The sequence below is a fragment of the Notamacropus eugenii genome, chromosome 5, assembly GCF_028372415.1.
Source record: "Notamacropus eugenii isolate mMacEug1 chromosome 5, mMacEug1.pri_v2, whole genome shotgun sequence".
Classification (NCBI taxonomy): domain Eukaryota; kingdom Metazoa; phylum Chordata; class Mammalia; order Diprotodontia; family Macropodidae; genus Notamacropus; species Notamacropus eugenii.
The window spans coordinates 185961127-185984589 of NC_092876.1; the positions used below are offsets into that span (position 1 = coordinate 185961127).

Below are 23463 nucleotides of genomic sequence, written 5' to 3' on the forward strand. Positions count from 1 at the left end.
CTTGTAATTTATGACTATTTATTCAATTTATACTCTCTTGAGCTAAATGGAATAATTATAATTATTCCTTTTAGAAATGGCATAGTAAATTGAAAAAATTACTGAATTTGGAATCAAGGGAACTGGATGTAAATCCCAGCTTTGCAACTGATTACCTATGGGACCTCAGGCAAGTCATAGCCCTTCAGGACCCCAGTTCTTTATCTGTAAAAGGAAGGCATTAGACTGGACAACCTCTACAATTCCTTCCAGTTCTAAATCTAGGATCTGGTTCCTCTTCCATATTTAATGTAATTCAATAAAGTTAATTAATACTGTAAACACTAGGGATACAAGGAAGTGTGGTATATTAAGAACACAGGACCTGGAGGCAGAAGATGGATTAAAATACCAGCTATACCATTCATTACCTGTGTGAACTTGGATAAGTGATTTCCCCTCCGTGGGCTTCACTTTTTTTATCTGCAAAATAAGGGGATTTTTTTTTCTTTTTAAATTGAGGGAGGGGTGTTGGGAAGGAAATATGTTTGTTTGTTCCAACTTAGCACAGTGCCTGACACATAATTGGAACTTAGTAAATGCTTGCTGACTTAATTGAAAAAAGAAGAGGAGAGTTTACAAGAATAGAGGAGGGAAAGGGAATAAAGAGAAGAGTAGAGAAGAAAAGAAGAAGAAAGGAGGAGGGGAAGGAAGGAGAGGCATTGGACTTGATGACCCCCAGATGTACTTTCCTGGTATAATTCTATAATCCTATGATCTCTGCCCTCAAAAGGGTGATAGTCTAGGAATATGGCAAAGGGTAATATTCCAACAGAATAGAAAGATCACAGATGATATTTTTTTTAGCAATACAAGGCAGCCAAAAAAACTCATCAACAGTTGTGAACACACATGCCTGTTGTTTCATCCCCTTAAAAATCTTTATGAGAGTGTCTGTGCATGTATCAAAGGTATCCTTGATGAAAACATGAGAAGGAAATAGAAAAGCATTCACAGATAATTTTCTACAGTGAACCACATCTTCAGAGTCAAACAAATGAATTATACAGAAGTGGGCCTGTCCCTATATGTAATATGTATATATGTGTTTGCCTCATTCATGGCTCAGTGTATTGGCACTGCTCCCAGGTGGCATAGACAGATATGATCTGGGGATTTGACCTACCTCTATGTCCCTTTATATATAGTCTTAACACGGCTATGATGGGACTATCAGTTCCCTCAGTAGGGGAATGGGCAGGAAAGATCCAGGCATACTGTCCTCTAATCTCCAAGAGGGGTTAGAATTGTATCTATCTGCCACAGGTCAAATATTGCTAATCTCAGGGTATGTGTCTTGATTAAGAATGAAAGATGCTAATAAAAGAGTCCTTAATTTATACTCTCTAGTTTAGTACTTTCCCATCAAATGCTAATTACACAAAAAGCCATCATAGATCTTGAGTAAACCTATTTATTCAGGCAAAACACTACACAGAAATCAGAGAAGTTAATCATATTGGAATAGGCCAAAAGCACACTACAGCAAAGGAAGACTATGGCTGGAAATAAGATAAAATACATCAATTCAGCCAGGGAGGAAAGAAATAATCTCACCAAGGGAAAACCATTCCTAGAGGTTGCAAGACCTGGAAGCCTAGGGACTGATGGGGGTCTGTTTCCCTACTGTCTGTGACCACATAGACCCCCATTGACCATTTAGAAGTTCATGCTTTGCTTCTCTTAATCTCTTTTAAACTCTCTCCAACAAAGTGAAGCAAATTCCTTCTCACTCAACAGCACCAAGGTTCAGTGTTCTCTCAACCAATCAGGAGTCATCTCCCTTACACAAACAAAAGTCACAGGGCTATCCCTGGGGAAAGCTATACCACTGTGGGGTAGAAACAGGGTTATAAAAGTTTATGGTTGTCTCTATTTTGTATTAATTTTTTTAAGGCATTTGATTTAGCCAAACAAAATAGAGTCTTAAATTCAGGCTCTCCTCAAATGAGGTGATTCTCATTCATATTTAACAACATATAAGAGCCCAGGATAGATGATATGATGGAGACAAGCCTATTCAGCAATCTACTTGCTAAAGATCAAGCACAAAAGCAGGCAAAGTAGTTATCTTAAGTATTACTTAGTGTCATAGATGGTATCTTGTACAGAGTCCATTGAAAAGAGAGATTTCTCCTATGGATAACAAGGTTCTATTGATTTTCCTATTCACAGATGACATTGTATGGATAGCATAAGAGTCTAGGCCAAAACAAGGACTATTCAGTGAGATCCATGGTTATTCAGCAGATCTCCCTGGTGACCTATAATGGAAAAAGACAGTGTTTGAAAAGCACTTATTGTCCAGATAACAACAAAACAGATGCAAAAGCAGTTAGTTCTCTCTCTCTCTCTTTCTCTTTCTCTCCCTCTTTCTCTCTCTCTCCTCTATGTGTGTGTATACATATGTATATATATATATAGATGTATATGTATACATATACATATGTATACACATATGTGTGTATACAGATTTACATAGATACATATATATTTACATATATACATGTGTGTATATACACACACAGACACTCACTATAGCTATATGTTGAGCTGTACCCAGAACTGAACTGGTCAGAGAAGGAGATAAATCTTGACCATATTTGAGACATTTTGTTGTATTGTAAATTATCCCAAGTTTAAGCAAAACCCAATATTTTTATTCCCAATATTCTCCCCATAATGATATATGTCTCCAATCCATGATCATAAGAATGAACATTTCAGGAGATCCAAAGAGCAGTGGAAAAGACATCAAGTGGATGCAAATACACTGCAATGAAGAAGTGCCATGAGAGCTGGCATTTATAAAGTACTTTCAGGTCTGTAGAGCACCTAGCATACATAATCTCAATTGATCCTTACAACAGCGTATGAAGTAGATACTACAGGTATTACTGTCTCCACTGAAGAGATAAAGAGGCTGAGGCTCAGAGGAGAACTGACTTATCCATGGCCACCCAACTATAAGGGTCAGAGATGGGATTAAAATCCTAGTCTCTCTGGCCTCAAAGTTTCTTACTCTTCATACATAGGTGACCAAAAAAGTGGGCCAGTGGAAGAGAAATGAGCAGTTTGCATATAGACAGGCCAAGTGCTATCCTAGGTAGGCACGAAATGTTAAAAGAACCAGGAAGGTGGGTAAAGCTAGCATTTATATAGTGTTTAAGGTTTACAAGATAACTTTATGGAAGCCACCTCATTTTGGTCCTCATAATCCTGGGAGGCAGGTGCTATTATTATTATCATTTTATAGATAAAGAAACTGAGTTAGACAGAGATTAAGTGACTTGCCCAGGACCACATAGCGTCTCAGGGCTTCCTAACTCTTAAGTCCGGAGTTCGATCCAATCGGCCACCTAGCTGCCTGATAATAGCTAAATTTTACATAGCTGGTTAAGGTTTGCCAAGCATTTTGCTTATTTTATTTGATGGTCATTATAACTCTGAAAGGGAAGTGTTATTGTTATCCCCATTTTGCAAATGAGAAAACTGAGACTGAGATGGGTTCAATGTGAAGGTCAGTCAATAAACATTTTAAGCACCTGCTATGTGCCAGGCACTGTGCTAGGTGCCTCATTTGGAGATGTGAAGCTGGAGGGCATCAGAGAGGTTAGGGCTAGGTAAGTAGATTTGAGAATCAACCATAGAAAGGATAATTGAATCTATGAGAGCCAAGAAAAATAGTACAAAGGGGGAAAAGAGGACCCAGGGCAAAGCCCTGTAGGACATCCAAGATTAGTTGAGACCTAGATAAAGAAAGGAAGACTGAAGAGGTGGAGCCAAGATGGTAGAGTAAAGGCAAGGACTCACTTGGGCTCTTCCCCAAACCCCTCAAAATAGCTTTAAATAATATCTTCAAACAAATTCTAGAGTAGCTGAACCCACAAAAAGATGAAATGGAACAATTTTCCAGCCCAAGACAACTTAAAAGGTCAGTAGGAAAGGTCTGGTGCACCAGGGTGAGAGAGGAGCACAGTCTAGCACAGATCACAGCAGCTCAGACCTGGCCCCAGAAAACAAGGAGCAGGCCTTAGGAATGACTGAATCAGCAACAACTACTTCCCTAAGCCCACAAATGGTAAGGGGGCTGGACAACTGATCAGAAAGAGATTGCAAGGCCCTCTTTGCTGACACTGAGGCAGGACTCTGTTGTTTTGCCCATACTTGGATCATGGTCACAGTCCTGGGTATCAGTCCCAGAGTGAGGAGGAGCATTAGCATAGCAGAGGTTGTGACCACAATGGAGGAGGATAACCTTCCAGGGCAGAAAAGACTGCTTGTGGTCAATCTCAGACCAGAGGACAGGTCAGGAGAGGAGAAAACACCTCTTCCTAGATCATATCACCTTGAAAGAACTGAAAATTTACAGGTCCCTAGAAGTATCTCTGAAAACAGCTGCAAAAAACTCCTGAAGCTTGGGACAGTGTGCCCTCTACCCCAGAAGCAGAGCCCTACTTTAACAAAGAGTTAAAAGTCAAGTAATAGTCTGGGAAAATAATCAAACAACAGAAAAAAATTCTGACCATAGAAAGTTACTGTGATGACAAGGAAGATCAAAACACATTCCCAGAAGAAGATAACAAAATTAAAGCTCCTACATCCAAAGCCTTCAAGAAAAATATGAATTGGTCTCAGGGCATGGAAGAGCTCAAAAAGGTTTTTGAATGTCAAGTAAGAGAAGTAGAGAAAAAATTGGGAAGAGAAATGAGAGTGATGCAAGAAAATCATGAAAAACAAGTCAACAGCTTGGTAAAGGAGACACAAAAAAATACTGGATAAAAAATAACACCTTAAAAAACAGACTAGGCCAAATTGCAAAAGAGGTACAAAAAGTCAATGAGGAAAAGAATGCCTTAAAAAGCTGAAGTGGCGAAATAGAAAAAGAGGCACAAAAATTCACTGAAGAAAAACCTCCTTAAAAAGCAGAATTGGCCAAATGAAAAAGGAGGTACAAAAGCTCACTGCAGATAATAATTCCTTAAAAATTAGAATTGAGCAAATGGAAGCTAATGACTTCATGAGAAATAAAGAAACAATAAAGCAAGACACAAAGAATGAAAAATAGAAGAAAATGTGAAATATCTCATTGGAAAAATAGCTGACCTAGAAAACAGAACCAGGTGAGATCATTTGAAAAATATTGGACTACCTAAAAGTCATGATAAAAAAAAAAAAAAGCTTAGACATTATCTTTCAAGAAGTTATAAAGGAAAACTGCTCTGATATTCTAGAACCAGAGGGTAAAATAGAAATTGAGAGAATCCACCCATCCCATCCTGAAAGAGATCCCAAAATGAAAACTTCCAGGAATATTATAGCCAAATTCCAGAGTTCCCAGGTGTAATGGGAGTTAAATATCTTCCCTACCGATTGATAGGATTCAGGTGTGGCTACTGAGGGAGGCTTTATTGGGGGAGGCTTGTTTCCTATGAAGGACCACACATTTTGCTGATTGCTAATGAAGCACTGGGTCACAAGGGGTCTTACCCTCCAGTTCTGCAAAGAGGATAGATAGATAGATAGATAGATAGATAGATAGATAGATAGATAGATAGATAGATAGATAGATAGATAGATATACACACACATCTATATATACATGTACATATAGATGTGTGTGTATATATATGTACACACATATACATATACATACATACATACATATACTCTAAGGTGAGGTTTTGATTTGGGAGCTTAATTTTTGGATGAAGGATTGCATGCCAGATAAGACTCTGGGCAGTCACTTTAAGAAGTCCCCTGGCTTTAAAAATCCAGATGCTAGTGCTTCTCTCTCTGGTAAGGATGTATGTATTGCCTATGGTCAGACAATTGGAAGCCCTGTCTATTGCTCCTGCTTGTATTTTCTCTGTTGGTATATGTATTTTATTAAAGTGATTGTTGATCCCCTCAAAAGTTGCTTTCCTTTTAGAAAAGCAGATCGAAGAACTTGTGCAGCAGGCCTTTCTGTGTATGCTGGGGTGCTATACCAGGTCAAGGAGAAAATATTGCAAACCACCAGAAATAAACAATTCAAGTATCATGAAGCCACAGTCAGGATAACACAAGATTTAGCAAATTCTACGTTAAAGGATTGGGGGACTTAGAGGGCAAAGGAGCTAGGATTACAACCAAGAATCACTTACCCCAAAAAACTGAGTATAATCCTTCAGGGGGAAAAGGAATATTTAATGAGGTAGAGGACTTTCAAACACTCTTGATGAAAAGACCAGAGATGAAGAGAAAATTTGACTTTCAAATACAATACTGAAAAGAAGTATGAAAAAGTAAACAGGAAAGGAAAATCATAAGGGACTCAATAAGGTTAAACTGTTTATATTCCTATAGGGTAAGATGATATATGTAACTCACAAGAGCTTTTTCATTATTAGGACAGTTAGAAAGAATATATATAGACAGAGGGCACAGGTATGAGTTGAATATGAAGGGATAATATCTAAAAAAAATTAAGGGGTGAGAAAGGAATGTACTGAGAGAAAGGGAAAAGGGGAGGTAGAATGGGATAAATTCCCTCACATAAAATAGGAAAGAGAAAGTTTTTACAGTAGAAGAGAAGACAGTGGAGGTGAAGGAGAGTGAGTGAACCTTACTCTCATCAGAATTTAGTTCAGAGAAGGAATAACATACACACTCAATTGGGTATAGAAATCTCTTACCCTACAGGAATGTAGGAGAGAAAGGGAATAAGAGAAGAGGAAAAGGGTGATAGAAGGGAAGGTAGATTGGAAGAAAGGTGGTCATAAGAAAAACATTTTTGAGGGGAGACAAGAAGAGAGGGGAAATAGGATGGAGGGAAATATAGTTAGCAATAGTGACTGTGAAAAAAATTTTGATGGAAATTTCTCTGATAAAGGTCTCATTTCTCAAATATATAGAGAACTGATTCAAATTTATAGAAATGTGATCCATTCCCCTACTGATAATCAAAAGATATGATCAGTTTTCAGATGAAGTAATCAGTTATCTATGGCCATGAAGGAAAAAAATGCTCTAATTCACTATTGATTGGAGAGATGCAAATTAAAATAATTCTGAGGTACTAACTCATACCCATTGTATTTGCTAACAGGACATAAAAGAAGATTTTTTAAATGGTGGAAATGTAGGGAAAATGGGGTATTAAATCATTGGTTGTGAACTAATTCAACCAGTCTGGAGAGCAATTTGGAACTATGGCCAAAGGGCTATCAAACCACGCATACCCTTTGACCTAGAATTACCAGTATTAAATCTGTATCTCAAAAGACATTTACAAAAAATAAAAGGAAAAAGATCTGTATGTACAAAAATATTTATAGCAGTTCTTTTCTGATGGCAAAGAATTGGAAATTGAGGTGATGCCCATCAATTAGGGAATGGTTTAACAAGTTGTGGTATGTGATTATGATGGAATACTATTTTGCTGCGGGAAATGAAGAGCAGGATGCTCTCAGAAAAACCTGGAGAGAATTGTATGAGCTGATGCAAAGGGAAATTACTGTGCACAAAGTAACAGCAGTATTGGAAGATGATCAGCTGTGAATGGTTTAACTCTTCTCAGAAATATAATGATCCAAGATAGTTACTGAAGGATTTATGATAAACAATGCTATCCACCTCCAGAGAAGGAACTGATGGTGCCTGAAAACATATTGAAGCATACTTTTTTGCTTTACTTTTCTTGAGGGGTTTTTTGTCCATGTTTTCTTTCACAACATGACTGTTATAGAAATGTTTTTCTTGACTACACATCTATAACCTATATCCAATTGCTTGCCTTCTCAATGAGGTAGCAGTGGGGAGGAAAGAAGGGAGAGAATTTGGAGCTCAAAAGTTTTTTAAATGAATGTTAAAAAATAGTTTTTACATGTAACTGGGGGGAAATAAAATATGGATAATTTTTTAATTTTAAAAATAAAGGCTAAGAAGGAGCAGTCAGATAGATAGGAGGAAAAACAAGAGAAACTCATGTCTCAAAAGGCTAAAGAGAAGAGTGATTGCAAGTGTCAAAGGCTGCAAAGAGGTCAAGGAAGATGAGAATTGAAAAAAACAGACCATTGGATTTGTCAATTAAGAATAATTAGGAACTTTGTAGAGAGGAATTTGATTGAATGATGAGGTTGGAAGTCAGACTATATAAAGTTGAGGAATGAGAGGAAGGATCCTGAGGCACCTATTTCTCAAGGACTTTAGCCACAAAAGGTAGCAGAAATATGGAATGATAGCTAGCAAGAATGGACGGATCAAGTGAGAGCTTTCTGAGGATAAGAGAAATATGGGCATGTTTATAGGCAATAGGGAAGAGTCAATAGACAGAAAGAGATTGAAGATAAATAGGAGAGTGGGGATGATAGAGGGGGCAATCTACTGGATGAGAGAGGATGGAATGGGATCATTTGTACTTTGGCAAGAAGAAAGGCCACCTCTTCGTTTGAGAAGAGTGAAGAAGAAGGTGGCAGAAGGCATCTGGGTAGAAAAGGGGCAAAGAGGGAGCTCTTGGTAAACGCCCTCATTTTTTTCAGTAAAATATGAGATAAGATTCTTGTGGAGAAGGTGGAGGGAGGGAGAGCCATGGGACATGTGAGGAGGGATGAAAAAGTTCAAAAGAGCCACTATGGAAAGTGAGATAATTAGCTAATTTAGAAGGATAAAAAATTGCCTGGTAGCAATGAGGGCTCAGTTGAGGCTATGTAACATAAATTTGTAGTGGACCTAGTCAGCACAGTTTCATAATTTTCTACAGCTTCATTCAGTAGCAATTGTGTAGGAACAAAGACAGAAAATGCTGGAGGTGATCCAAAGTTGGGACTTGGTAGGATACAGTCAATGATATGATAAGGAGGGAAGGGGATCAAGAGACCAGTATAGAGTTGAATAGTTTTGCCAAGGGGTCAAAACAAGAAAAGGAGGAGAGTGTAGCTAGTGTAGTGCCAGGGTGATCTCCTGACAGATAATTGAGAGGTTGAGTGTTTGGAAGCTGCAATGTAAATGAACAGTGTTTAGAGTTACAAGGCAGGGGAAATGAAATGCCAGATCAGATGATCTGTCAATGATCAGACAAGGGGATTTCAGAGTTTGGGAACATGAAACATTTCATAACCATTTGTGGGTGAAGGAAAGATCAAGGGTATAACCATTTTTGTATGCACCTGAGGTGGAGTAAAGAAATAAGACATGTGAAATGAATAAGTTGAAGAATCATGAGGTCAGAGTGTTTGACAGAGTATCAGTATCTATGTTGAAATTCCCTAGTATGAGGGCAGGAGTTGGGGAGGAGTCAAAGACATTGAACCCATTGAGGAAAGAAGAGAACTGCCCTGGAGATGGATTCTCCATCTTCTTTTGGTTAGGAACTGTCCTCTGTTAAATTGCTTATGGGATCCAGTTTGCAAATGGAGCTTGGTATATAATAGGTACCAGAATTTTCATTGAGTAAACACTGATTGAGTGAATCTTAGAGAGAACTTTCATTTCAATTCCTTGCTGCCTCCCCAACATAGCACCATACCTCCTGCCCTTTCTAGCATTAGAATCCTCCACTAGAATCCTTGAAGTCCTTGAGGGCAGGATTGTTATTTACTTTTTATTTGTATCCTCATGCCCTGGCACTGAATTAACACAGTAAATTCTTTATCTATCCTAAAGTTAGTTTTCTCTTTGAAAACCTCTAGCTAACCATTGTGAAAAGCATTTTCTGTGTCCTACTTTTTTGATCTTTTTATAGAATAAAACAAACATTTCCATAACATAGTATTATAATAAAAAAAGATTGCTAATGAAACTGCAAATCTATTATATCTAACTTTTTATTTCTTCTAAATATATAACAACTATGTTGCATTTTTTTCTTTTTTTCTCTTCCCTCCCCGTCCTTCCTCCCCCTCCATTAGACACAAATAGGTGGTTATATGTGTGTGTGTGCATGTGTGTGTGTGTGTGTCTGTGTAAAATTACTCTCTATATACCTCTATCTATCAGTTCTTTCTCTGGATACATATAGTGTTTTTCTTCATTAAGACCATACTTTCAGAGATCCTATTATCTCTCACTGGACGTGGACTCAATAAGACCTGAGTTTGCACACTATTAGACAGTTATTAGCTGTGTGACTCTGGACAAGTCACTTAATTACTCTCAGTATTAGTTTCCTAATCTGTAAAATGAAGTTATACATAGCACCTCCTTCAGAGGTTTCTTGTGAGGTGACATCAAATAAGGTAATATTTCTAAAGTACTTCATAAACCTTAGGAACTGTCCTAAGGTTATAAAAATGCTAGCTGTTCTTCTTTTTTAACAGCATCAGTTAGGACCACTAGCAGGAGATATCCTTTTCACAGATACCGCCTCTTCATAGTGAACTGCTTTCAGCAAAATGGCCCACATATTTGCCATCCTTGAGTATCTTAATATACAAAGGTCTTTCAGTACCAGTGTATGAAATCATATTCAGCTAAAGTCTTTTCACAATTTTCTTTCAGGCTCAGGGAAGCCCTCACTCACTGGCAAGGTAGAACTGATTTAGCTATTACCTGAGGAGGTAAGTGAAACTCAGGTATTGAGAGGAATTATCCAAGGTGAGTCAGTGAGACATCAACATGCTCAGTTCGAATATGAAGGACAGATGAATCATAAATTGACTCAGATGTGGAAACAGGAAGTAAAACGTTTCTCTCTCCTTTCTTAGCCCAGTTATTTTCTTCTCTGGAACTCATCCACCACCTCTCTCTAGTACAGTTTGTGCTTTGGAATCCTTTTTGGGTAAAGCATAATGTTCAGTTTAGTATGGGACTGACTATCCTCTTTTCTAGATAAGTGTTCTACAAAATGTGGTTTCTAGGAATCCAGTAATCCAATATTCCTAGTTTCCAGGAATCCAAAGCCTTTCTTCTCTGCCCTACCTTTCTGAGATGGAGGACCTGAGAAGTAGAGAAGCAAAAGAAAAAAGATCAATTACGATCTTAAGGGAGAAAAAAAAGAAATCGTATTAGTACTCTTCTGATCTATTTTTCCTTTAAGCTCTTAGAGAATTTAGAGGTTCTTATTACACATTTTGTATTTCTCTCTGTTGTTTTGTGCATCAGTCTTGTCTCTCCAATGAGACTTCAAACTCTTTAAAGGCAATGATTATTCCTATAGTTCTTCTATAACCACACAGCACTGAGAATAAACCTAGGTAAAAAGGTGTACCGTGATACTTGACTGATTAAGTGAAAATCTTCCAATAGCCACACATTCTGGTGAGCAATGAAAAGTTATTGCACATATAATTATTGTGGCACAATGGAAAGAGTGCAGCACCAAGGACCTGGGTTCAAATCCTGGCTCTGGAAGTGTTCATCTGTAACAAGGGACTTACTCCCTCCAGGTCTTAGTTTTTTATCTATAAAATGAAAGAAATGGACTAGAAGACTCTTAAAGTCTTTTCAGTAGTCAATTATAATCCCATGTTCAAATCTACTCAGCTGTTCCATATGTATGAAATCTGACTCCAGGACCATCCTTGAAATGAGCCCTATCTTGAACCCTTTTCCAACAGACTTCCATTTACAGACATAAACTCAGTTAGAGTAGGGCAAAGAGAAGGTCTTTATTCCACTAGGTGGCACAGTAGAGAGAGAGACCTAGCCCTGGTTTCAGGAAAATCTGAGTTCAAATTTGGCCTCAGACATTTCCTAGCTATGTGACCCTGGACATATGATCCTTTATCTCAGTTTCTTCAGCTGTAAAATGGTGGCAATGACAAATAAATGTGATATTTGTAAAGTGTTTAGCATAGTGCCTGGCTCTTAGTAAGTACTTAATAAATGTTTATTCTCTTTCCCCATCCCTTCCTTCCTTCATACTGCAATCACGATTCCACTTCCCTAAAAAAAAATTTTTTTTAAAGATTCATTAGAGATAGAGGTGGAGTTTAGAAGCCATTGCCCAAAACTGTGTGGATGACTTCCCTGGGGGAAGGAATTTCCCTAGAGGAAACCCAATCCATACTTTTACAAGGTGGAGACCACACCAGGTGCCGGCTATGTTGTTTGAGTTACGGCATCAGAAACACCTGCCGTTCACAGGGAAATTTAGAGACCTTATCATCTCCCTTGTGCTACAGGACACTGTGGAATACCCAGAAGGTAAGGTAGGAGGACTTGTAACAACAGAAGAATGAGCCTGGGAGAAAGGCACCATTTGTTCTCCTTGGGACATGTCAACACACACACCCGTCTGAGACACCTGACAATCAGGCATCCAGAAGATGGCACATGTTCACCACATTGGTGACTAAACTCGGATTCCTGGAAAAGTTCAGGGTAAATGTCACCCAAAGGGATATGTGGTACGTAAAGGAGGATAGGAGATGATGGTAGAAAACTATATGCCCAGTTAGGGAGAAATTTTTTCTAAAATTAATGAAAAGGAGAATGACTAGACACATTCTCCTACTGTCGGTTTTTAAACGGTATTTTTAAAATCTATGTACTCTCTTTCCCTTCCCACACCCCTTCCCTCCCAGCTTCCACTCCCCACCCCCCACCCCCCGCGACCAAAAGCATGTCAACAATTCAGATTTTTACTTTCTTTGATGACCACATCTAGATCTGAGTTCAGTGACATGAGCTTCTCTCTTCCGGGGTTTCTGAAGATGGTGATAGCGAGTGGAGTAGTGGATTATAAGCAGAAGTCAGGGGGGGATTTTCCTCTGCAGTTAGTACTTGCTATAAAGCCTGAACTTTCCAACAATCCCTAGAAAATCAGCTTTACACTCATAGCAAATTGCCCATCTTCTGACCTAGGGGAAATAGAAGTTATTCATTTGATAAACTTTATTTTCAAAAGAAAGCATCTTCCAAACAGATGGTTCTTGGCTGAATGTTTGTGCACATGAAAGTGTGCGTGTCTCCGTGTGTGTGTGTGTGTGTGTGTGTGCAGATTCCTTTAGCAAGCAAATCTTAGATTTCACGTGAAGATACCAACACAAAATGGATGAGTGTGTATGCCAGTAAAAACTTTAATCCCACTATAAGGGGAGGTACCTTTCTTTGCACGTAGATGGGTTTGCACTTCGGGGTTTTCCCTCATGGGAGAAACAAGTTGGGGAGAAGAGAGATAATTTATTAAAACATAAATTAGAGAATTATGTCAAGTAAAGCTTCCTATTTCTTCAAGGTCTTGCTGGCCCCTGAGTTAGCAAGTGAATGAAACACAGCCTGAGCATCTCAGAGACCCTGCCCCTCCATCCCCAACAGCAATTATCTTCTCAGATCCTCCTGATATTATTTTCAATTACAGCTGGAGAATGGTGAGGGTTTTTTCTTGCTATTATTTATGTGGGGAGGTGAAAATTAAAGATTAGATTAAAAGCGAGCTCCTTTCCTTTCTTCCTCACCCCCCCAGCCCCAATGCGCGCCTCGTATCTGGGCTCCGGACTCTGCATCGGTAGCCCAAGGTGTCCGCATACTTGTGGTATTATTCTCCCGCCTCACCAGCGAAGGCAGAGACCCGGTTAGACCAGCACTCAGAGGTGAGAGTGGGAGGGGCCCAGGTGTTGATTCAAAAGGAGGAGGGCATGGGCTCACTACTCTATGGGGAGCAGTACACTGAACCTGTCAGGATGTCAGCAGAGGGAGAAGCCTGCAGCTAGCATTGGATTTTCCGCTGGGACCCAGTAACTGTGCCACCCGAACCTGTGAGCTCCAGTGACCTGATAGCCAGACTCCTGAATTCTTTGGCTTTGCGGCTCAATTCCTTGAATCTCCACTGCTCCCTCAGCCCAGGACCCTACCGCCTCACTCAGCCTCGGACCTACGCCAGACCATCAGCACTAATGGGCAAGGTGCGTGTTGAGTTGTGCCTCACCTCAAACCCTTACCGCTCATTCTTGGACTGTCAGGAAGAAGGGTCATTAGGCTGATGTGGCAAACTGGCACCCACACAGCTGTCTGCCTTTGTCTGGAGAGAGCTGACCACCACCCTGGGAGACCCCTAGGACTTGGGAAAGACACGAAGAAATATGGGTTGGGGGAATTCTACAGAATAGATAGAAGGACTGAAATCTGTTCATTAGAATCTTTGTCCTCAGTTTTTATTAGTTTCCGCAGAGATGGAGTGGTATATCTTCACATCAGCTTCCCCAATCCAACTCTCTACAACAAATTTCTAAAAACTTCAGATTCAATGAATTCAATTATATATTGAATTGAATATAAAGAATTGAGCCAAATGAGATATAGAATGGAGCCCAAAAAGCAAATGGAAAATTTTTTATTAAATAAAATTTAAAAATTTTTGTACAAACAAAGCAAATGAAGCTAAAATTAGAATAGAATCAAACCTTTGTAACTGTGGTGGGCAAAGAGAAAAAGAATAAATCTACTCAGAGACCTTGGGAATGGGAAAAGCTAAAAGAAAATGAGGGAATTATGGTCCTGGGGGAACTGCCTTCTCTTTTAGCTTCTCCAGCTCACATCATTCAGACCTACATCCCCTTTCCACTTACCTCCTGAGTTCGGTAATGGAGAGCAAAGTGAGGTCTTGGCTTCAAGCCTGGGGTGTTTATTTTAGCGGAAGGAAAGTTTCTGAGGGATCTGAGACTTCTTGATCAAGGAAGATTATTTGTAAAGTGCTTTCATACAGTGCCTGGCACATAGTAGGTACTTGATAAATGTTGGCTTCATTGAAAAGTTCTGCTCTAGAGTTAAGGAAGAGTAGGACATTTTCCTTTCTGTTCTACCCTAAGATTGGATCACCCTGCTCCTACCTAATCATTCATTTTTAAAAAGTGTTTAGCTGGCCTGTCTATGGGCATCTTGCCTTTCTTGGAGTAGCAAAGAAATCCCAAGGCCCTCCTATAAGGGAAGGGAAGAAAAGGGATGTTGTCCTTGGGGTTAATGGAAGGAAGATACCTTGTCCATGCATACTGCATTTATCTCTCCCTCTCTTCAAGTTTGTGGAGATGGGAGGCAGGGGAACCAGAACAGACATGTGTAGACCTATCATAATACATTCTCTTTTTTCTTACCTCCTTGACTTGAGACCACCTCTACACAGTTTCACAAAAGACCAATTTTCAGCTGATAATCTTTGTTTCCATTTCAGAAAAAATCAGAAGTTTACTCTATTGAGGTCAATGGAATAAAAGACATTGAAACAACAAATGAGGAGGATGGCAAAGAAAAGTGCAAGGGCCTGAAAAACCACTTGGGATGTGAGAAGAAGCCCCAGAAAGAAGAACTGAAGAAAGAACTTGATCTGGTCAGTTATCTCAAGGAGCATCCTGTTGTTTTAATGGCACATTTATTTTGCCAAAGGATCACGTTTTAGAGCTGGAATTGACCTGAATCTAGTCCAACAATATCATTTTGCAGATGAGGAATCTGAGGCACAAAGATTGTTACACAAGTAGTAATTAGTAGAGTGAGGATTCAAATCTCTATCATCCCAATGTTATTTTCATTAATTATACCATCCTGTCCATAGGACCCAGGGTCCCCTTGAGATCTGCCTCTTTAAGATACCTCTTGCAGAAGAAAAATCCATTGTCTGAGGCTTAAAATGAAAATGCACTGAAGAAATTTGTTCCATGTTAAAATTAGACTGATACAATCTTTGCCTGGAGGCAAAGCTATACTAGATGGTTCCTGTATTCTGCATAAAAGCACTGAGGTGTAGAGCTCAGTGTTAGTAATCCTAATCAGAAAGATCATTGCACATAGTTTCAGATCTCTTCTACTTGATTGCTTAAAGTGAGATGGAACAAAATCATTTTAAGTTTTTATAGTGGCAATAATGGGATAAGAGACTAACAGAGAAACCTTGAATCTCTATTTATCACACTTTAAAACAGAAACAATTCCCAAGGGCTGGAGGAAGGATTATGTCTTTTCCTGCTGGGGAAAGATGAACTGAAATCAGAGTAGGGAATTCCCACTGTAGAAATACATACACTCTTTGCAGATAATATCTATTGCTAACATATACTGTTAACCACCTGAGACATTGAGAGGTTAGGTAATTTGTTCAAGATCCGATTACACAAACATTATATACGAGAAGCCAGACTTGTTCCTAGGTCTTCCTGACTCCAAAGGCAACTATCTATATCCCTCCTGTCATCTTGCCTCTAGATTGTATATCTTTATATGCTCATTATGTGTGTCTATGGTATATATGTGTGTGTGTGTAGTGTGTGTATGGGTGTGTGTATATTTATGTGTGTACATATATACATATATGTATATCCCACTTCTTACACCATGAGGTAGCTGGTGGCTCAGTGGATATGGATTTTTGTGGGTAATTTTATAGCCATTCATGAAAATAAGCAGACACTAGGGAAATAATAATGGAAGTAGACAATGCACATTGACCATCTGCAGAATGTAAAATATATGCCTTATTACATTAGTTTAATTCTCTTGCTTAAGGATATTTCCCCAATATTGGTCAGTAGAATTTCATATGTAGATCCTACTCCCTACAGTTTTGGAGATAGAGAACTGGGCCTGGAATGTGAAAGCACTGAGTTCAAATTCAGCCTCAGACATTTCCTAGCTATGTGATTCTGGTCAAGTCGCTTAACCTCTGATTGCCTGACAAAGGATCCACTGGAGAAGGAGATGGCAAACCACTCCAATATCTTTGCCAAGAAAACCCCATGGAAAGATATGGTCCATAAAGAGTAGGACATGATTGAACAATAAAATATACTCAGCATCAGGAAGAACAGTCTAACAATGGAAACACTCAACCATTTCAACAGTTCTGCCATGCAAAGTAGGAAGTTCCTTGTTACTAAAAGTGATCAAGTAAAGAAGGTTCAAGACCATCTGTCAGTTATTTTGTGGAAGGATTTACTGTATTTACTGTATTATTTCAACATTAAAATCACAAATTTATATGATACATGAGAAGCATCTAAAATTAAGGGTGAAGAAATGCCTTTTTTCTCCAAGAAATGATTACTTTTAATGGAGATATAATTTGAAATTTTATCTTGATTATTATGTGATAGTAACCTTCTTTTTCTAGGCATTTTACACCTTTCTGAGAAGATAAATGTCTCTGAAGTAGTATAGTGGAAAGAGTAAGACACTGGCAGTCTGGAGATCTGAGTTCTGTTGTAGTTATGTCATAGGCCAGAAGGGTGTGTGACATTAAACAGTCATTTTAGCTGTCTGAGCTTCAGTTTCCTCACCTGGAAAATGAAGGAGTTGGACTAAATGATCTCTACAGTACCTTTCAGTCCTAAAGGCTTGTGATCCAAGGATTCCTAACATCATTGACCAAAGTGTTCTCTTTTCTTTCCTGATACCAATGAGACCATGGGAAAGGTGGTGTTCTGAGGAATTCCTTTCCCTCTCACCAATCTGTTTGTCCTGTGGTCCATGCTGGGACCTTTTACCTTTTCATTTCTGCCCTGGAAGCCCTGACTAAAGAGAGCATGCCTGGATTTGAGGGTGGAGAGAGGGAAGGTCTTTTTACTGCCTGGTTGAAATGGTTTGCATTGTACTATTATTACACAATGTCTAGGAGCAAGAGTCCAGAACCTTGCACCAGAATAGACTAGCTCGTTATCAAAGTCACTTTTTAAAACAGTGGAAAGGAACAACAGTTAGGAGAAAGTGTTCTAAAAGCAGAACTGAAGTTAGGAGAAGAGGGTTAGAATTCAAATTTAATTCTTTTCATTGGAATGGGGTGTTTTCTTATCCAGAGCAAAGTAAAACCCTGAAAATTGAAGGCAAGGGCTATTGCTGAGTTCTAAGTTCTAAGGCTAACCAACCTGAAGTATCACTTTAACATCACATTTAGCTTGAATTTTCATGGAGATTTGAAACCATAGGGAATCTTGGAGTTTGTTTTAAGAGGAAGGTTATGTTCCCTTAGCCTAGAAATGAGGGGGTAAAATAAGTGATTATAAGTACCATTGCTGATGAATCTCACATGCCAGACAGTACACACCATCCTGGGACAAGTAAGAAAGCAAAAACCCTAAGAGAAATAGACTGATGAAACCAAGGGACAAACTGTGTGACAAGATGAGGCATCAGTTCTTCTTTGCTCAACAGCTAGTAGCTTTATCTCAGGGCAATTCACAATGTCATGAAAAACTCTTTGTAGTGTTTTTCACAGATACCTGTGAATCCTAAGATGTCTATCCTGGGGATGTAAGGAGATATTTAGGCTAGAGATGAGATTTAGTGAGAGATAGGGTAGTTGCAAAAGGTGGAAGCTGAAGAGATGTATATTTGTTTTCAATCAATGTTGCTCATCAATGGGATGAAGTGTGTTATGAAGTCATGAGCTGCCTATCTCTAGAAAAATTTAAGCAGAAGCTGGACAATCACTTGCTAGGGATGCTGTAGACAAGATGCATGTATTAAGGTAGAAGATTAATTCCAATATCTTCAAATACCCCTTCCAACTCTGGGATTCTCTAACCAGGTCTGTTCCCATCTTCTGATAGCTTTTCAGAAATATGGCCACTTAATTTAAATGACATCTCCTTTACTTGGTTCTCTCCCTGTCTTTTTTCTCTTGAATGTTAGGTTGACCACAAACTGAACTCTAAGGAATTAGAGGACAAGTATGGAACAAACATCATCCGAGTAAGTCACTGAGAGAATGAATAACCAACATCAGGGACTTGCTCCTCTGTGTGATGCATTCTGTCAGGGGTTGGGGAAAGGTGGGAAACAATTTTTACTGTCAGTAATTCTTTGTAGCAAGGGAGAGAAAATGGATATCAGGTACACAAACAAATATAACACAAGGCAGTATATATTAAATGTAAAAATGGCACGACTAAAATTGTTTAGATTGGCCATGACAGAAACATTTCTTAGAGGTCACGTAATACTAGGATAATAGAGCAATGTTTCATGGAAGAGGTGAAATGTGAGTGAGCCATTGAAGAATGGAGAAGATTTCCTAATTGATAGATGACATACTATCTTGGAGAGATATAGAGAAAAGGGCTAGATATGTCTACTATAGAAGTTTCAGAATAAGATTTTTTCTGGGTAAGAACTCAAAGATCCAGAGTTACAAAGAATCTCAGAAACTTTCTATCCAATCTTCTAATTTTATAGAACAAAAAACTGAGGACCATGGAGATTGTAATTTGTCCAGGGTCACATAGGTAGGGTCAGAGACAAGATTTGAATCCAGGTTCTCTGTCTCCAGAGCTACCATCACCTTGTTTTTTATTTCACCTATACAAATCCTCATTTTGTGTCGAAGAAAAGATATTTCTTCCTTTTTATATAAGCATACTGTATAGTTCTTTACAGAATTTAATCTTTTCCTTGTTCTAAAAACAACACTAACAACCCAAAGGTAAAAGTTAAAGGATAGCCAGGAGCTTTATAAAGCCAGCATGTTCACTCCATAGACAAGGACTCCTTCCAACCACCCTTTCCCTGCCCCCCGCCCCTGGAGTTCCACATCTGCATGGCTAGGAATGTCTGGTCACTCTTTAACAACTACTTTTTCTTGGCTCTGTCTTTGAAGGGTCTCACTAGCACAAAAGCAGCAGAAATCTTGGCTCAGGATGGCCCCAATGCTCTTTCTCCACCCAAACAAACTTCTGAAATAATCAAATTCCTCAAACAAATGGTGGGTGGATTCTCCATCCTCCTGTGGGCCGGAGCTGTCCTCTGTTGGATTGCTTATGGAATCCAGCTTTCACAGGACAAGTCTGCTTCCATGAACAATGTAAGTATCCACCAGACTTCTTACAATGGTTTTGTCATTGGCATCTCTGTCATAGGAGAGATAGCAGAGGCTAAGGGTTCTCATAACCAGTCCTGGACTGTGCATGAGGGGGTGGGGGAAAGAATTCAATCCTATTTCTGCCATGGAATCATTCTTGAGTGAGGTCAAGAATGCTGGAGCTCTCCAGGCTCCATCTATAAGAGAGGGCATAGAGAGCTACTGATAGCTACCGTTCCTATACCACAGAGATAAAATAGGAAAGCATTCTGAATTCCTAAGTACAAAAGTTCTGTATCAATAATCAGCATACCTAGACTCTAACTTATTTTCTCTCTTTTTAGTTTAATAAGTAAAGCAGTAGGAAAGCCTTTAGGAAATTCATTGTGCCTGGCAACCAAAATGTATGAAATGATTCCCCTCTGACCTATATAACAAATATGTGGGCATCTGACTTGCCAGTAGGTAGAGATTCTCACCCTCAATGACACCTGTTTCATTTTGAGTGTCTGCTTCTCTGACTTAGGTCTCCTTTCCCTTTCATGCAGGTCTTTTTAGGTGTTGTGCTTGCCTTGGTGGTCATCCTCACTGGGATTTTTGCTTATTATCAAGAAGCAAAAAGCACCAACATCATTGCCAGTTTCAGTAAAATGATTCCTCGGGTAAGCAAACATTTCTTCTCACTACTTCTAAGTCTTCTCATATGGTTCTGCCTGACTTTTGTTATTCATTCATGAAGTGTCACCTAAGAGGTTCAGACAGTAAACTTTAATGAGTTATTTATAGAGAGTGACCGTATCTACCTGAGGTGATGAGCCTGACATTTTCTGCCCCTTTTCATTCCTCACCTCATTTCTTTTATCCATTCACATTGCTACTATAAGGATAGCAAAATGGCGTAACCCAATGTCCTTCCCATTGTGTATTGAATGGTCTTCCTATGGCAGGTTTTCTGTATTATTTGAAACTGACCATTTCCCTCCACAATGGCCAAAGGAACTGTCAACCTTCACTGGGGGAGGGAAAAGGTAGTGGGGTTCCTTCTTTGCATAAAGAAGGGAAGAATAAAGGTCATCACTGGTACAATTGTGACATATCACACAAAAACAACATGCCATCAGGGGTGGGGTACTAGACTTGGAGTCAAGAAGACTTGGCTTCAGATCTTACCTCAGATAATTCCTAGCTGTGTGATCTTAGACCAATCACTTCTCTGAGCCTCCAGTCTCAGCTGTATAATGAGGGCATTCTACTTGGCCTCTGAGCTTCCTGGATTTTGGCTTATATCTTCACTGTTCAATCTAAGATTCTTCCTAAACTATAGCTGGCTACAATACCGGCAGGTCCCTGTTGTTCTCTCTCTTTGTCAAGCCTGCAACCCACCTCAAATCTTCTATGGATGTTATCTAGTCCCCCTGTGCACTATTTTATTTAGAGGCCTTCAGGGCGTAAGAAAAATTGCCCTACTGGCAGAGAGGTAACATAATGGATAGAATGTTGGACTTGAAACCAGGAGGACTCAAGTTGAAATTCTGCCTCAAACACTAGTTTTGTGACCCAGACATGCCACTTGACGTATCTCAGCTTCGGTTTTTTTATCTAGAAAATGGGGACAGTAATGGCATCTACATCTTAGGGTTGTTGTGCAAATCAAATGAGATATCATGAAGAATTTTGCTAATGTTAAAGCACTATTGAAATGCTAGTTTTTAGTTTTAACTACAATTTATAGCTGCCATTCCCCCTGATCATGAGCATCCAGACCCAAGGACATAGATGAAGAAGATGTCATCAGGTTCTGAAGTTTCTTTTACATTTTCATTTCACAGCAAGCCCTTGTCATCAGAGATGGAGAAAAGAAGGAGATCCCTGCAGAGCAGCTGGTTGTGGGAGATATAGTAGAGATTAAAGGTGGAGACCAGATCCCAGCTGATATCAGGATCCTGACCTCACATGGATGTAAAGTAAGTGCTAATATGATACCTTCTAAGGATGGTGGATCTAGTCCTACTTACTGTAACCTACAGCTTCACCTAATACTCTTTCCTGGCTACACCAAATGGGAAAGAGAGCCAAAGTAACTGACTCTAGTCCTTTCTCAGATTTGTTTTCATGAAATTACCTTATTTAATATATATTTTGTATTTATTAAACTGTGTGCATGTTGTTTCTTTTACCTCTCATTATAAAGTTAGCTCTTTGAAGGTTCACACTATTTTTTGTCTGTATAACCTCAATACCTACCACTATGCCTTATACATTACACATTAACAAATGTTTCTTAAATTGAATTGAATTCATTCACAGGTAGATAATTCATCTCTTACTGGGGAATCAGATCCTCAGTCTCGATCTTGTGATTTTACCCATGAGAATCCTTTGGAGACAAAGAACATTGGCTTTTACTCTACAACCTGCCTGGAAGGTAGGTCTGGCGAGATATAAGTAGCAAGCATTCCATGAAAATTAGGGTCCCTCTGGTCAGTCTCTACTTTTTGGTCTCCTTCCCACTGCTTCATACAGATTTTTTTCCAAAGGGAATTCAACAACAACAACAACAACATAGTTGTACCTAATATGCCAGCACTTGATCTAAGACTATGCAGTTCTTCAGATCAGGGCAATGCCTACTTGGCCAGTTATGTCAGGCCAGAGTATGAAGACAGAAGCCCAAGCATTCTCTATCCATAACAGGCAAGATCTCCTGAAACATCATCCATATACTTTCCTTGCAGGAACAGCAACTGGCATGGTCATCAACACAGGTGACCGTACCATCATTGGAAGAATTGCCTCACTGGCTTCCGGTGTTGGGAATGAGAAGACACCAATTGCCATTGAAATTGAGCACTTTGTCCATATTGTGGCAGGGGTGGCTGTTTCTCTTGGTGTCATCTTCTTCATCATTGCAGTATCCATGAAATACCCAGTCCTAGAATCCATCATCTTCCTCATTGGCATCATTGTGGCCAATGTGCCAGAGGGTCTTCTGGCTGCTGTCACTGTAAGTCCATGATGTGATCTATGCTCTCGGACTGGATCCCTCTACTCTGTATATCATGGATCTGTATGTTATGTTATCTCTAGGTTTTAAAGTGGAATTATTTTCCCATGGGGGACAATAATGAATATTTCACATGGATTGAGTCTTGGAGGGTCAAATAGGATTAATTAGAATAGTTTCAAAATTGGAAATGCAAGATTATAAGGTATTAGTCTTCCTTTTCAGGAGATCTGTTAAAGTAAGCTGCTGTACTTTCTCCTAGAAACAAGACAGAAGATGCAAAGAAATTGTAAATCAGTCTGTATGGTGTTCTCTTACCTAGACTCAATTTGTAAAATGAGGTATAAGATAGTGGATACTAGAGTGTCTTTGAAATTTCCAGGGTCAACAGAAACCAAAAGATTTTGAGATGTCAATTATTAAAATGATACACAATAGCTCCTTGAAGACCCAGAGTATGAGATGAGTACTTTAGGATGTTCACTTTGACACAAGTAAATCCAGCAGCTTTCTTATAGTCTTTTTTGTAGAGCTGCATAGTTGCTGAAATTGATCCATGATCAAATGGTGGTTTGTATCCATATGGCATAAACTTGATGACCTTCCTTAAATACTCAATCATTGGGGATCATTTTATTCAAAGGAAGAAAGAACCAAAATTGGACTTTTGTTTGCCTTTAAAAAAAAAACCTCCCTTGGCATCATTCAACCTACCAAA

The 23463-nt window shown here is 39.1% G+C and overlaps 1 protein-coding gene across 1 annotated transcript in view; it reads left to right on the forward strand.

Moving 5' to 3' along the window:
* The first annotated feature begins 13609 nt into the window (after window positions 1-13609).
* Window positions 13610-23463, forward strand: part of ATP12A (ATPase H+/K+ transporting non-gastric alpha2 subunit) — a 32883-nt gene continuing 23029 nt past the window's right edge. Inside the window, exons 1-8 of the mRNA XM_072611649.1 lie at window positions 13610-13865; window positions 15128-15283; window positions 18577-18636; window positions 19541-19744; window positions 20290-20403; window positions 21571-21705; window positions 22049-22166; window positions 22477-22745. Of these exons, the coding sequence (XP_072467750.1) occupies window positions 13857-13865; window positions 15128-15283; window positions 18577-18636; window positions 19541-19744; window positions 20290-20403; window positions 21571-21705; window positions 22049-22166; window positions 22477-22745 (1065 nt within the window). The 5' untranslated portion in view covers window positions 13610-13856. The remainder of the gene's footprint in view (window positions 13866-15127; window positions 15284-18576; window positions 18637-19540; window positions 19745-20289; window positions 20404-21570; window positions 21706-22048; window positions 22167-22476; window positions 22746-23463) is intronic.